The 16,618-nt window shown below is 41.2% G+C and overlaps 1 protein-coding gene across 2 annotated transcripts in view; it reads left to right on the top strand.

Moving 5' to 3' along the window:
- Positions 1-16,618, top strand: part of DOCK11 (dedicator of cytokinesis 11) — a 277,634-nt gene that overhangs the window by 109,758 nt on the left and 151,258 nt on the right. For both annotated transcript variants that reach the window (XM_056125843.1, XM_056125842.1), the window contains exons 13-18: positions 7,216-7,338; positions 8,511-8,593; positions 11,752-11,874; positions 12,650-12,726; positions 14,994-15,178; positions 15,272-15,337. In XM_056125843.1, the coding sequence (XP_055981818.1) occupies positions 7,216-7,338; positions 8,511-8,593; positions 11,752-11,874; positions 12,650-12,726; positions 14,994-15,178; positions 15,272-15,337 (657 nt within the window). The remainder of the gene's footprint in view (positions 1-7,215; positions 7,339-8,510; positions 8,594-11,751; positions 11,875-12,649; positions 12,727-14,993; positions 15,179-15,271; positions 15,338-16,618) is intronic.

Genomic DNA, 16,618 nt, shown 5'->3' with positions numbered 1-16,618 from the left:
AGCTGCCTTCTCCCCCAGCTCATGAGACAGGCTTCCATCCATGGAGCAATCTTGCTGGGCTTTGTATCTACTATGCTTGGGTGTTAGTCTCATATTATGTTATTTTATATTCCACAGATGAGTGCAGTCATTCTGTGTCTGCCCCTCTCCTGACTCATTTCACTTCGCATGATACTCTCCTTGTCCATCCACTTAGAAGCAAATTTCATGACTTCATTTTTCCTAACAACTGCATAGTGTTCCATTGTGTAGATGTACCAAAGTTTCTTTAACCAGTCGTCTGTTCTTGGGCACTTGGATTGTTTCCAGATTCTGCCTATTGTGAACAGTGCTGCAGTGAACTTACAGGTGCAGATGCCATTTCTACTGTGCTTTTTTGTACCCCCTGGATATATTCCCCAAAGTGGTATTGCTGGGTCTTATGGAAGCTTAATTTCTAGTTTTTTGAGGAGTGCCCATATTGTTTTCCAGAAAGACTGTACCAGTTGCATTACCACGAACAATGAAAGGGAGTCCCTTTCTCCCCACATTTGCACCAGCAGTGGTTGTTCTTGTTCTTTTTGATGTGTGCCAGTCTCTGTGATGTGAGATGATAACTCATTGTTGTTTTGATTTGGATTTCCCTGATGATTAGTGATGTAGAGCATTTTTTTCATGTGCCTTTTTGCCATTTGTATTTTTTTGGAGGAAGTTTCTGTTTATTTGCTTTTCACATTTTTGATGGGGTTGGAGGTTTTTCTTCTTGTACAGTTCTACTAATGTCTTGTATATTCTGGATGTTAACTCCAGATGGGTATTAGGTAAATAATTTTTCCCATTCCATGGGTAGAGCCTAATTCTTGACATAAGACAACAGCAGACACATGCATGGTGACAAAAGGGCTTCTGTTTTTTGAGGGGGAAAATTGACCCTACTCTAACTTTTCCAGATCTCATTCCCATTTCCATTATGAGTAGGTAGTTTCACTGGAGCATAAAGACCCTTTATCTAGGATTCTGATGGCAAAGCAATGGGAGGGAACTGCTGTGTCATAGCTGTGATGCTGTTCTCTTCTGTCCTCTCTGGTGTAAAGAGGTCTCTTTAAAAAGAGTCTAACAAGTTTCCTGGCATTTTGACCTCGCACCAGATTGGGGGCCATTAGAGGTTAGGCAGAGTAGAATTGATGGTCTGTCTTTTGGGTTTTTGTTGCTGAGAGGACACAAGAACGAAATGAAAGAGAATGAAAGTGGAAAGAGGCTTAAGATAAAGCAGCTCACATCATAAGGAGTTTTCTCCCGCTGCCCCGATAAATGCATCATTCCTTTTTTGTATGATAAGGATAGGACATTATTTAATATAACACTCAAGCAATGCAGAAGTATAAAAAGAAGAAAAAACTACCACTTTTAGATGCTATTAATGTGTTGTCCCTTTATTTCCAGATATCTTTGAAACACAGACATGTTTCATATGCTCTTTTTTAGTGAAGCAAGATAGTTTTTATTGAATGAAACTTAGAAAGATGTGAGGGAGGAAGAAGTAAGGGAATGCATATTCAAGTGACAATATGAGCTTGAAGGAGCAAACGAGAAAAAATGTAGAGACATAAAAAGAAAGCTATGTGTTCAAGAGAGAATATGGACTTTAAAGAGGAAGCTTATTCTGTATACTCATACCACTGGTGTTCTAGTTATGCTGTTTCATACTCACTGTATTTAACATCATGTTTATCATCCTATGTCAGTATCTATTAATTGGTCATACTAGGCATTGCTCAGATATTACTCTTGGCAATGCTTAGGGTACCGTATGTGGTGCTGGGTATCAAAACAGGGTTGGAGGTGGCAAGGCAAATACCTTTCCCACTGTATTCTCTGGCTTATCAGTCACATTCTTTTTTGTTTTTGAGGAGGGCTCTCCAGCAGTGCTCAAGAGGTCCAGGAGCTCCATAGGCAATTCTTGGCCAACCTGGTAATTAGTTTGTGCAAAGGCCCAAGGATGTGATGCTGCTCAGACCCTGTGGTACCAGGAATACCTAGGTAGTGCTGGGGACTTCCAAGGCTCTAGCAATGCTCAGGGAACCGTGTTACACAGGGAGTCAGACCTGGAATTGTGCATGCTAGGCCTGTTCACTAGCCACTGTACTATTTCCCAGTCCCCACATTCCAAATAAAGGTTAATATGGTATTCCATTGATTAAGATTTAGCTCTTTAAAATACTTCTTCACCTCCCTTCTTCTCTCCTTCCCTCCTTCCCTCTTTCTCTCCCCCCTCCCTTCTCCCTCCCTCCATGCATAGCTTGGGGCAAAGGAGATAGCTCAAGTGATAGAGTACATGCTTAGCATATATGAGACTCTGAGTTGGATCCTTGGTCCCACAGGGACCCTGAGCATCATTCGATGTTGCCTTGCTGGCCCTGGTTCAAGAAGAAAAAGAACATCTCTAGGCCTTATCCACCTTATCTGGAATTGATGGTCATAGCAGCATCCAGAGGCTGTTTTGAGGTTCAGATGAGGTGTGCCAGGTCCTAAAAAACACTTAAGCGTTGTCTGGTCCACCATGTTTGCTCAGTACATGTGGTTTCTAGGAGGAGCAGCAGTAAAATGATCACAGATCAACAGGCGAGAGCAGTTTGCACTTACGACTATCAGAAGAACTGGTGATGAGTGTGGTATTATGTGCCTGAGAAGCCATCATTAACAATATTGTAAATCACAGAACCTCATTTTATAAAAAAAAAAAACAGGAATGAGCGAGGCAGAAGAGAGACTACAGTGGGTAGGGTGCTTGCCTTGCATGTAACCAACCCAGGTTCGATCCCCAGTACCACAGGGTCCCCCAAGCCCTGCCAGGAGTGATGCTCAAGTCCAGAGCCAGGATTAAGCAAACAAAATTAACCCCACCCCCCAAAACCCAGGCATTGAGAGCATTTGCGTGGTGTTTGAAACAGTGTGATCTGACCCTGGTACATGATGGGACAGATATAGATGTATCTCATGGACTGTCCACAGCCTGTCTACCTATATTGTGTCTGGCCCAAAAATGATGTTGTAAATATCCAAATGGTTCTCGGAAGAAAGATTGTTATTCATCCCTCCTTTAAAATTAATTGGGGGCTGGAGCGATAGCACAGCGGGTAGGGCGTTCGCCTTACACGCGGCCAACATGGCCGACCCGAGTTCGATTCCTCCGCCCCTCTCGGAGAGCCCGGCAAGCTACCGAGAGTATTCGATATGCCAGACACAGTAACAACAAAGTCTCCAATGGAGACGTTACTGTGCCAGACACAGTAACAACAAAGTCTCCAATGGAGACGTTACTGGGCCCGCTCGAGCAAATCGACGATCAACGGGAGGGCCTTTACCTTTACCTTTACCAGTTATACCGGTGATATGGGTGAATGGTGTAGCCATTTATCCAAAACACAGACTCAACAGAACTGAAAACATGAGATCAAAGCTGCAATCACGGAAACTTTATAATGTGCCTAATAAGTTGGCAGGTGGGGATGGAATGGGTGTTGGGGTGGGGAGGGAATAGGGGAACACTGGTGGAGGGAAGTTGACACCAGTTGTGGGATTGTTATTGCAATATTATATGCATAAGATTCAACTATCAATAACTTTGTAAATCACAGTTCTTTAATAAGAATACCTCAGCCTTGCCAGGAATTGGATATCTGAGCTTACATGTTCAATCTAAAGATGTTTTAGAATTTATACAACTCCCAACTTTTGAGTTTGAGAATTAGGGTTCTCAGATTTCATTTGCTATAAAAAAAAGTGTTCACTTCTATTGAAGAAGGGAAATATTTCTGCTTCCCTAAAAACTGCATTAGTTGGACTGGAGAGATAATACAGAAGTTTAAGTGTTTGCTTACATCCTGCTGACCCTGGTTCGAATCCCTGGTAGCATGTATGGTCCTCTGACTCCCTGGAGGAGTCACTCCTGAGCACAGAGCCAGGAACAGCCTCTGAGCACAGCTGGGTGTGTCCCGCAGACCAATAAGGACACTAGTTGCTACTAGCGGCAGTGTGAACAATTCCCAGAGCACTAGAAACAGGTTCTAGTACTCAATGAGTGTTGGTTGTTGCAGTGGTGAGTAGTACTCTCTACACCCAGCCTAGTAGGGGAAATGTTAGGGGCATGGACTTCAAGGTTCAGACACAGTTAGGCTCTGCATTCTCTGGAAATTCTCACTATAATATAACCACCTTTACCCATCAAGTTGGATAAAAAAAACTTCTTTAAGCCAGCACTTCTCAATTGGGTACCAGGATATTCTAAGGGGACTGCAGGTGAAAATTGTCATCAGGGGATCCATGGTAGAAGGCCAGGTGGAACCACAGGAAGAAAGAGGTTAAAAGGAAGTCCACAATTGAGAAGTGCTGCTCTAATCCTGTTGGCGGGGGGAGGGCGGGGGGGTGGAGTGGGGGTGGAGGTGGGGGTTGTGCTTTGGCACCATCACGGCCATAAGAGGGCTATACAGTGTTGGGGATTGAATCAAGGCATGCTTTCTGCCACTTAAGCTACAACCTGGGACCCAAGCCTCTTGTATCTTTTAATCTGTGAATATCTTGGTGCCTATACTTGCAGGCTTGTGTGCAGGCAGAGGGGGTCAAAATTCAAAACTCTTGCACAGCTCTGTGACTTGGGACAAATGTGAGTTTGTGTCCAGGGTACATCTCTCAGCCTCCGTTCTGCAGGGTACCTGAGATTCTTTGCCAGTCCCATTGCCCAGCAGTTACCAGCACCACCCCTCTGCTCTCACAATGCTTGGAGTCCACTTTAGTACTGACCAGATAGCTCATGTATGCTACTTCACTCAGTCCCGATGTGTGGAGGAAATAGTTCTACCTTTCATCCTCCCCACTTCATAGTTTAGAAACTAGAGGAGAGGACACGAACGGCCTGAACTCCAAAATGTTAAAGCCTGAATTAAAACCCAGGCCATTTGACTACCTTAGTGCAAGCTCGCTGCTTGGGGATTATAAGCAGTATCAGCTAGTACCCAGATCCTTGTGACTCGGAGACAGTTTCTTTGGGTCTTCCACTCAGTTTACTCTTCCCCGTTGCCTACCATAGAGGTGTCTGTCTAAAACAAATGATATGACATGTCCAAAATGCTTTGAAAACTGGAAAGTGCTATGTGAACACAGTTGGTGAGATAGCAAGTAAAACAAGAAAACTCAATAGGGCCTGAGCAGTGGGTCCTTTTATTTGAGTTCTTTGGTGTTCTTTTAGGCCAGCATTTTCTTTTTTAAAACTGGGGGCCATATGGCCCTCTGTGGGTCTCCAGAATATTCCATGGGGGCCACTGGTAAAAATTGCATCCTTGAGGCCAATGACCCAAGACTAAGGTGCCAACCTTCAGGTCACGGAGATCACTGGAAGGAAACCAGATTGGCAAGGGGCCATGGTCAGAAAAAAGTTGAGAAACACTGGTCTAAGCAACAGGGTCAGGCAAACCACAGGCAAAGTCGAAGTTATTTTGTTTGGAAAGAGCTGAATCAAACAGGGCCAACACAGTTGTTCCACAGACCTTCAGAAGGCGTCTTACATAATTTTGGTTTTGTCTGCATAAGTACCCTTCAAAAAAGCGTACAGGAGCAAAACCATTTACAGATCCCCCGAATTTTCCCTTCACCTTGAAAGCACCAACGCTCTTTCACTTCAACAAAGGAATGAGCAAAGGGATGTTTTCTATAGGTGACTTGGATTCTTTTTGAAAAATACATTTTTATGAAGATAATATTGACACATCCCTTATGAAAGTTTCTCAGGTATGCACTGTTGTATTTCACTATCAACCCAATGTCATGAGCACTACCAAAAGTATGGTCTCCTTTCACCTCCATATAAAGGATCCTTTGACCTGTTTCGAACTCTCATCCTTTCTCCTAGCCACCTGTCTGGGCTTTGTGTCTAAGAGTAAGTTTTATTTTCTTCATTAAGTGTTTATTTCTTTATGTTGCACCTATATTCCACCTTGTCTTCCCCATTCTGATGTACTTCACAGAACAGAATACCCTCAAGTTCCTTCCATGTTGCAAATGGGAGAATTTTATCTTTTATTTTATTTTCCTTTTTTTAAAAATTGAATCACCATGAGCTACAGTTACAAAACTTTCATGTTTGAGTTTCAGTCATACAATGATGGAACACCCATCCCTCCACCAGTGTATATTTTCCACCACAATAGCCAGAATCTGGAAACAACCCGAGTGTCCGAGAACAGATGACTAGTTAAAGAAACTTTGGTACATCTACATAATGGAATACTATGCAGCTGTTAGGAAAGAATTTTGTCTTTTGAATAGCTAAGTGCTCCATTGTGTGTGACTGCACCTCATCTTCTTTATCTTTAGGAATATTTCATTTTGAATAGGGGTCCCACCCAGTGATGCTCTTGGGGACCCTAGTGCATACCTGGTGTTGTTCCGTCTGGAGGTATAAGACTTATGGCACAGTGCTTGAGCCTGAAGGTGTGGCATTCAGGTTGTGGGGCCATGTGGTACCAGGGATTGAATTTAGAACCTCACAGATACTAAGCATTTGAGCCACCTTCCCAACCTCTGCTTTAGTTTGTATGTTACTGAGAGCAGTAAAGTATTTTCTTCTTTTAAATATCATTAATTCAATGTAAGCAAGTTGTTCTGGAGTTACATGCAGCTACATTTAAAACTGTATATCCTATTCCACTTGGGAAAATGCACACAATTTTAGTGCATGTTAAGCCAAACAAACACTGTTTTAATTAGGTCTAATTATGTGTATTACAGACATAGTCAAACACAGGAATTTAAGCAGTAATGGTGACACCTGCATGCCTTGGGGTCAGGGGAAGGACTAATAACATATGTGAAGTTGGTGACAAATTACAAAATTCATTTTGGGGACCAAGGAGGTGTCTTAAGTGGCAGGGGGGCATACATTTCATTTGGAAGGCCTGGGTTTGATCTCTAGCACTACAGAGTCCCCTGAGCACCGCCAAGAGTACTCCCCAATTACCTCCCCACAATTTCATTTTGAAATGTATATTAACTATTTTGAAAAATTTACAAAAGGGAACTCTGTTTATTTCCAGGATCCTGGTTGTGATTCTTTGTTAAATATAAACATACTAAACACAGTGCCATTAGGTCACATAGAGTCTTGTGGAGTTGGGCCTGGGGGACACTTCAAAGGGCTGAAGCATGTGGTCTGCTAGTATCTAATGAAAGTATTTTCTCCAGGGAATTTTCTCAGTGACAAATCCACATCCTGAAATTTTCCTGGTGGCAAGAATTGAAAAGGTGTTGCAGGGAAACATCACACACTGTGCAGAACCCTACATCAAAAATTCAGACCCTGCAAAGGTATGCACAAAGTGTATTTATAAGCATTTCATCTTCATGTATAATTTGTCTTCTGTTTGTTTTCCATGGTGTTGTCACTTGCTCTTCTTGGAGATCAAGTACCCTGCTCAGTTCTCTCAGTATTCTGCACATTGTAAATATTGCATACAATGATGGGTCTGCATGCTAAAGCTTATATTTGGCTTATTTAGTTTTGTTTTCATGGAAATCTGATTTCTGATCACTTATCAAAATAAGACTGAAAACACGGAGGCGACATCTGTTTCTTGACACCTTATCCTTGAAAATAGCCCCACTTTCTTTACTCCCTGTCCTACGTATAGTCCTTTAGCATCTCAGTTGTAACTCAAGATGGTTCCCAAATGCTATTCTTACTAAGATTTACTCCTGTGATGAACAGAAAAATGAAAGACAAGTTTCTCAGTCGTTCATGATACTAAGTGAATTTCATTTAGAGAGCTGAATTTTATTCTCAGATTTCACCCCTTCCTGTTTATATAAAATGTTATGCCTCTCTTGCATGAAATGCTGGCGTATTAATACACAGTAGGATGGTTTGTGTTAACATCTTTAAATGAAGATGTGACTAATTTTTGAAGTAGAGAAAAATCTCAGCAATTTAGATTGAAGCTTCTTCCATTCTCTCTCATAGGGATAAACTCTCAGCCAGCCTTTCACAGCCTGAGACTTTGTAGGTTGTTAATCTCTTTTGTCTTCTCCTTTACAAACAGCCTTTGCCTTTACAAACAGCCACTCCTGCTTCCCCACTAAACTAATTGCCTTGACTCCTGGTCACCTAGCTCTTATCTGAGGGATTAAAAGGTCAACTCTACCCAAAAGAAACTTTCCCCAAGAATGATGAGTAGCTCATGTATGACGGAGTATTTACTTTCAAATTGCTTAAGAATTTACCAGTAAAGATCTTTCACACGAAATGTGGCTTACATCCATCTGAATTTTTTGCCCATCTCTATTTAATGAGAAAAGACAAAACTATAATACTTTGGTCTAGAAAAATGAATAGCTAATGAGCTTTGTGTATTTAATTTTATGTTTTTATGCCGTTTCCCCCTAGATACTGATGCTTGATACCTATGAGGTGGTGAAGTACTTTTCTAGGTGAGTCCCTGATAATTGGAACAGATTTTAGCCTCTCTTTTTTTTTACCGTAGACGGCCCAGAAGGTTCACAGGACAGCTAAGCAAGTGTGTAGCCGCCTTGGACAATACAGAATGCCGTTTGCTTGGGCTACCAGGTTTGTGCATATAAAATTTGTCCTTCTGATCACTTCCCTATGTGAGGTCCAGTGCTGTTGTCCTTGGTGGCAACATTCAGCAGCTCTTTTTGACAGACTGGGTGTTGCAACACTCTGGATGTGTATTTATCTGTGCAGTCTATTTTATTTTATTTTTTGTGCAGTCTTTTTAAAAAATTGATCATAGACCATGCTTAACCATCATGGGTACCTAAAACCCAAAAATTCTTTCTCTGCTGTCTGGAGGCTGGAATACCAAGGTCATGGTGCCAGCATGATGAGGTTCTGTTGAGAACTCTTTCAGGTCATAAGCAGCCAACGTCTTGTGTTCTTACATGGTCTGAAAGAGGGTGGTCCAGCTTTCTGGCCTCTCTGTAAAGGCTCCATTCTCATGAACTGATCAACTCCCATGTCCCCACTTCCAATGCTTACTTGAGCAGCACATATAGCAATGTCCTTGCCTCCAAATGCCATCACCATAGGGTTCACATTAAGTTCATGACAGGGATGTAAGTACTCTTTCTGTTAGAATTTCCTCTACATCAGAGACCCACTACATGTCTTAACTTCAGAGAAATTTTCTTTGGCTTACATTACTGATCTGGCTGACACCACTTAATTGTGTTTTAAAGAACTGATATTTCCTAAAGTGATGAATTTTTTTGGACAGAAAACCAGAAATGGTAGGAAAATATACACAATGTGCCCACTATTTCAGAACTGGTTGGGTTTGTGCTTGGAAAAGCAATCATACAATCATTTTGGTAATTAGAAGGTCAAGAACGCAGTTGTTAAGTATGAGTGGTGTGTAATGAATAATCTGGTTTCCTGGTTACATGCTAAGCAAACTTTTCATGGGAAGTGTATTTGGAAGCACAACCACTTATACCACATTTTTTTTTGCTTTTTGGGTCCCACCCGGCAATGCACAGGGGTTACTCCTGGCTCATGCACTCAGGAATTATTCCTGGCAGTGCTCAGGGGACCATATGGGATGCTAGGAATCGAACGTGGGTTGGCCACGTGCAAGGCAAATGCCCTACCCACTGTGCTATGGCTCCAGCCCCTATACCACATTTCTTAAAGTAGGATGCATGATTTTACCCAAATTTGCATATCTCCATTTATAATGACTCAACACAGTTTTTTTGTTGAGCATCCATTTGAAGCACAGGTTCGATGACTTGTTTGTGGTATAGCTTGTACAGCTCACTGGAAATTCAGGAGAAAGGGCACCATGTTCTAAATAATATAATCAGTGGGTGGTGGGGAGTAGCATTAGGGTAGGAGAGTCTAATTTAATTAACTCTTTTGTTTTATTTATAATCGTTGCCTTTGTGGTGGGAAGTTCTAGAATTCTGGTATGCTGATAAATTAAAAGGCTTATTGTCCATGCTCAAGGCACTGGTAAAAAATGATCAACAAGGGTAGGTGTCTGGGCAAAGGGGAGTGGAGGTTGGTCTTTGTAAATAGTAGATAAAGTAAAATGAGGCTTTTAAGTAAGTATATATACTGTGAGTGATGATCCAGCCAAAAAAAGGTTCTGCTTCTGTTATTTATTCTCTGCAGTTACATAGTACTAGTGATTCAGTGCAAATCAGTGTAGTCTAGTGCTAACATGTACCATCTTAAAAGGTGGGTACTGCTATTCCATCTTGGAGACAGGAGATTGACACATGGGAGTGAAAACAAAAGGCCTGGGCTGGAATGATAGTACAGCAGGTAGACCATTTGCCTTATATGTGGCTGACCCAGTTTCCATCCCTGGCATTCCATATGGTCCCCTCAGCTCTGTCAGGAGTCATTTCTGAGTGCAGAACCAGGAGTTAACCCTTGAACATTGCTGGGTGTGACCCAGAAATCAAAAAGTAAAGTGCCTTGCTCAAAGTCACACAGCATGGAATGGAGCAGGAGCAGGAAAACCTATGGCACCTGACTACAGAGTGTAATCTCAACCAGTTTTTCTCAACTGGGGCCATATGGCCCCTTGTAGGCCCCCCAGAATATTCCAGTAGGACCACAGGTGAAAAATCAGATGAGTGAGGAGCTATGACATAAGAATAGGGGCCCAAAGGGTAGGACAGGGGAGCTATAGGAAGAAAACAGGTGGGAAGAGGACCATGGTCAGACAGAGGTTGAGAACACTATTTAGAGCTCTGTAGCAGAACACCTGGTTAGGATATTGAAAAGGTGTACGACAAAACCCCATTCTGAAACCGCATAGAAGTAAACTTTGTCTACAAAGACATCCTCAGAGACTCTGTTAGGCAGAAGTAGGGTTCTGACTGGGGCCACCTTTGGTGTGGAGGGTGTTGTACATTACTTCTCATTTTAGCAGTAAACTGGCTGCTTAAAATGCAAGACATGTTGGGAGAGGAATAGTATAAATTTCTCTTGGAGACTACACATATATTGATCTTAAAGAGCTCATTTAGTTTTATTGACTTGATTGAGATGGATTATACCTTTGATGCCAGACACAGTAACAACAAAGTCTCCAATGGAGACGTTACTGGGCCCGCTCGAGCAAATTGATGATCAACGGGAGGGCCTTTAAAGTGCATCCATTGTTTTTAGGAACAATTTGCTACATTTTTATACATGTCCAAGTCATGCAATTTCAGTGTCAAGGTAGAGAAACATATCCATGACTCCAGAAGATTTCCTGCTGCCCTTACCCACTCATCCATTCCACCCAGGCAATCACTGATTTGTTATTATCACCTAGATAACTTTGATCTGTTCTGAAATGTCTTATAACTTAAATCTTTCTGTATGTACTCTTGCATGTTGTATCTTATGTTCACTCTATTTGGAATGCAGCTATGTTGTTTTACATATCCGTTGTTCATTTTGAGTGGTATTTCATTGTAGAAATATACCTCCACTAGTTTGTCCATTCACTTCTTGATGACTCTCTGGGTTGTTTCCAGTTTAGCCCTGTAACTAATACATCTGTTACGAAAGTTGATGTACCACATGGAAATAGGCCTAGGAGTATAATTGTGGGGTCATGGAGGATGTATATTTGTAATTTCATGAGAAACTGCTAAACTTATTTCTAGAATATTTTACCACCTTATACTTCTACCAATACTAACAGTATCTAAGTTAATCAAATTTTAGTAAATCATAAACCCTCCTGTTAACTGTTTTAGACCCATTTTCAAAGATGTCCAAGGCTCTCTGGATCTGGATGGGAGATTTTCTCCTTTGTATAAACAAGACAGCAGTAAGCTTTCAAATGAAGACATTCTCAAGTTGCTCTCAGAATACAAGAAGTAAGTGTATAGAGTTGTGCAGTCAATAATAATGTTATAACTTAAAATATAAAGAATATGGTATTATATCAATATAATGGATTGAGTAGAATTTTTTTTGCTTTTTGGGTCACACCTGGCAATGTTTAGGGGTTACTCCTGGCTCTGCACTCAGGAATTATTCCTGGTGGTGCTTGAGGGACCATATGGGTTGCTGGGAATCAAACTTGAATTGGCCGCGTGCAAGGCAAACGCCCTACCAGCTGTGATATCGCTCCAGCCCCAAATATTTTAATAATTAAGGCAGGTGGGAGAAACTGAATGCTTAAAATTTATGTTTGGTGTGGGAGAGAGATAGTACAGTGGGTAACGTTCTTGCCTTGCATATGGCCAACTTGGATTCTATTCCCAGCACCACATATGATCCCCCCAAGCCCTTCCAGGAGTATGTTCTGAGCACCATCAGATTTGTATTGAGATCAAAACAAGAATAAAAGTTTCTTTTAAAATATATATTGGAAAGAGGGTAAGTAGTGTGTCCAGGAATCATTATTATTATTATTATTATTATTATTATTATTATTATTTTGCTTTTTGGGTCACACCTGGCGATGCACAGGGGTTAGTCCTGGCTCTGCACTCAGGAGTTATACCTGGCAGTGCTCACGGGACCATATGGGATGCTGGGAATCGAACCCAGGTTGGCCACGCGCAAGGCAAATGCCCTACCCGCTGTGTTATCTCTCCAGCCCCGGGAATCATTATTTTTAAGTAAAATAAAATTTTAACCCTCTAGGCCAGAGAAGACTAAATTGCAGATTATTCCTGGACAGCTCAACATCACAGTAGAATGTGTCCCTGTGGATTTATCAAGTAAGTACTTACATGTTGCAAATAAACCTTTGGGACTATGTTTCAATCTCAAGTTTTATCGTATCAGCATTTTCCTTCAGGCTTACATGGTGTATTAGTTCCCTAAGGCTGCTGTATAGAAGCATTACAGACAAGGTAGCTTAAGTCCACAGAATTGTGATCTCTTGTGCTCCTGTAAGCTAAACACCAGAGTAAGGTATGAGCCAGGCTGTAATCCCGTCTGAGTGCTCTAAGGGAGAATTGTTCCTTGCTTCCCAGTAGCACTGGTAGCTCCCAACTACCCTTGACCACCTTTGGCTTATTGACTTGTCTCTCCCGATGATATTCTATGGCCCTCTTCCTTTGTGTCCCCAAATGGCCTTCTACAAATCCCAGTAATTGGAAGTCAAGTCCACCCTAACCTTTCATCTCCAAATACATTATTTTCAAGTGAGACCACTTAATGAGGTTCCAATATGCATGAATTTGGGTTTAGGAAAATATTGTTCAACTCAGTACTCAAGGTTAGTAGTTATAAGTGAAGTGAATTAAGTTGCTTTTATCAGACACTTTTTCATGATAATCTCTGACCTGGCAAATGTGCCCTTATTGGGTTTCTGTTACCTTTTGCTTTGAATAAGTTTTATCAACTAAGGGATCAAAAAGATAACTTCTTTTCTTGTGGAATGACAGAAATATAAGAGTCCAGGAGAAATATAGGTACAAGGTACAAAAAGAGAAATTGCAGGAAATAAAATGTAGTGGCTCTAGACATTTGAAAAGTGGCCTTTCTATAACAGTGCCACAGAGACAGATGAGAACAAGCTGCTTGTGCTCATCTGTCAAATGTGCAAAAATATTTAAAGTGAAACTATATTGCAGAATAGATTCTGGCAAGGGATCATCATCCACCATGAGTGGAATTCAATTTGGCAATAGGTATCCAGAGATCCATAACTAAATCATCCAAAGTCTGATATTCTGGATTTTTGGAGGGGTGGGGGAGAGGGTTGGGACCATGTCTGGCTGTGTGCATAGGGATCACTCCTGGTGGTGTTTAGGGAACTATATATGTTGCCAGAAATAGAACCAGGACTAGCCTCATGCAAGGCTAGTACCTGACCCACTGTTCTATTTCTCCTGTCTTGCGGTTTATAGTTTCAAGCATCTAATAGTGCAATGGGTCTTTGTTTCCTGAAGAAACGTTTGAAAGTAGATGGCATTCATGTTTGAAGTTATTCTTTGTGGTGTTGTGTCTATTAAGGGAACATGGAAAATAAAGTGACACTCAATGATAGTACAGCAACACCATGAAACTTAATGGCAACTTGACATATTGTATAGAGAGCATTCATGGAATAAGACATAATGTCTAAGACAAAGTACCCCCACCATGAAATAAAGTTCCGCATATATGGTAGGATTTTGTATAATATAGAACATGCACAGAAAGAAGACAAGAAGAAAATATGCCCAAACTTTGAAAGTGTTATCTCTGGGTAGTAAGTGATCACTTACTTCAGAGCATCTTGACTATATGGTTCAGGACTTTCTTTTGTTACCATTGCTGAAATTAGCAGAGAAAACTAGCAAAATATACCTTGTTCTCAGATTTGACTTTCTCTGGGCCATCTTTCTCTGTCATTTTCACTATGCAGCAGGGACAGGTTGTCTGAAAGAGCCCTTTAACTCTGCAAATAACCTTTTCTGCAGGGACTACTTCAACATTAGCTTGCTGTACTTTTCAAAGGCCTTGACATTTTCACATTTGGGAGTATCGAATTTATTATTGGTAGCACATCTTAAGATCTGCTGTTTCAAAGGCTGCCATTATTTCTTGGGTGAAAATGTGCACCTGTTCCAAGTTAACCTTTTAAAATTGACTAGCCATGAGCTAATTGACAGCATACATTTACTGTTATATTCTTGATACCAATAAAAATATGCAGTGAAAGCTAAATTGCAGCCACAGGAGAAGAATGTAATGGATTTCTTCACAGAGCTTAAATTTGTCAAAATTATGATGTGTTATATTTGGCAAATCACCTCCAATTGAGAATGAAAGAATAATTCACATCTGGTTTGAAGGGTTCTACTAAAATCAGCATTAAGCTCTTCCATCTTGTCCTTTTTGGCCCTAAAAGTGGTTGTATGACTTTTTGTCAACAAACAAGAATTCTTTTTTTAAAAAATGACTTCTTGGGAAATAAGTGATGTGTATTTTTATAAACATAGGATTGTGTTAATGATTCTTAAATTATATTATTTTTGCATATTTTTCTCTGTAGACTGTATTACTTCTTCCTACGTGCCCCTGAAACCTTTTGAAAAGAACTGTCAAAATATTACTGTGGAAGTTGAAGAGTTTGTTCCAGAAATGATAAAATATTGTTACCCATTTACTATTTACAAAAACCATCTGTATATATATCCCTTGCAATTAAAATATGATAGCCAGAAAACATTTGCCAAGGTAAATAGTATAAACTATATTTTGGTGGGAGGGTCTAAATTGTTATTTTCTAATCTCATTTCGTGATTCATTTTGAATGATTAATGATTTTAGGCGCGGAACATTGCAATCTGTGTGGAATTCCGAGACTCCGATGAGAGTGAGGCCAGTGCGCTAAAGGTTTGTTTGTGATGCTGATTACCACGTGTTTTTAGAGATGGAAATTTTGGTGCTTGGTAATCTAAATAAGCTTAATATGTTTTACTATCAAAAAGAAAATGCACAACAGTGCCACATTATCCTTTCTACTTTTACACATTAGCTATAAGGATTAACTAATACTAATTAACAAAATGGGGTAGGAGCACAGATCTTTGAAATGTTTGTGGGAGGGGCGTGGGGAGAGAGGTAATACAGGGCACTTGCCTTGCATGTGACTGACTTGGATATGCTCCTTGCAACCACATAGGGTCCTTTGAGCGTTTTCAGGAATTAGTCCTGAACACAGCTGGGTGTGACCCTCCCCCCCCACAAAATCTATATAAATAAAAGTTTGATAGTACTGGGGCAATACTAGCTCAAGGGACTGGGGCATGTGCCTTGCAATGTGTGAAGCCCTGATTTCAGTTCCCCAAGCATTATCTGCTTCCTTCTAAGTACCACCAGCTAGAGCCTTGCGGGCCCTTGAGCATCCACTGGAATGGCCTCTGTGAAAAGATAAAAATATCAAAATGGGTGAACATTATATATTTATTTGGATTTGGGGGCCACATGCAGTGGAACTTTGGGGCTATTCCTGCCTTTTTTGCTCAGAAGTGACCCCTGACAGTGCTCAAGGGAACCATATGAGGTGCCAGGGATGGAACTAGGGTCAGCTGCAAGCAGGACAGGCACTTAAACCTACCCCTGTAATTATCTTTCTGGCCCCCAATAGCAGAGCTCTATATAGTAAATATTTTGCCTTGGCTCTGCTTTGATTTTTTTGGCACTCTAACACCAGTCTCCAAGACATTTTCTCTCATGACTTGACTTTCTCAAGGGGACCACCTTGGACCATAAATGCCCCTTTCTCCTTGCAACCTGAGCATACTGTGTACCATCTGCTTTAATCTGAGCTGCTTCTCTGAGGGCCCAATGGGAGCCTCAACACTTGGCTAAGAGAGGTCTGAACAGTGGGCTCTCAGAATTTCTCTGAGCCAGCCATCCTTCTGTACTTGTTTCTGCTCACTGCCTCTCTGGTTTTTCCTTTTTTGGCTCCTGAGCCCATTAATCTGAAGACTTGAAAGGGAAGTCAGAATAGCTCAGCACCAAGTGACTGGTCTTCCCCTGCAGACACCTAGAGGAATGCCCTGCCCTGCCCTGCCCTGCCCTCCTCAACTAATTATTGAAGGTTTTATAGTCACATGCCTTGGAAACAAGTCTTTTTTCCCCTACAGAGAAAAAGGAGTGTTTGATTTATTT

The sequence above is a fragment of the Sorex fumeus genome, unplaced genomic scaffold (assembly GCF_029834395.1).
Source record: "Sorex fumeus unplaced genomic scaffold, SorFum_2.1 ptg000058l, whole genome shotgun sequence".
Classification (NCBI taxonomy): Eukaryota; Metazoa; Chordata; class Mammalia; order Eulipotyphla; family Soricidae; genus Sorex; species Sorex fumeus.
This window is presented reverse-complemented; position numbering and strand designations above follow the sequence as displayed.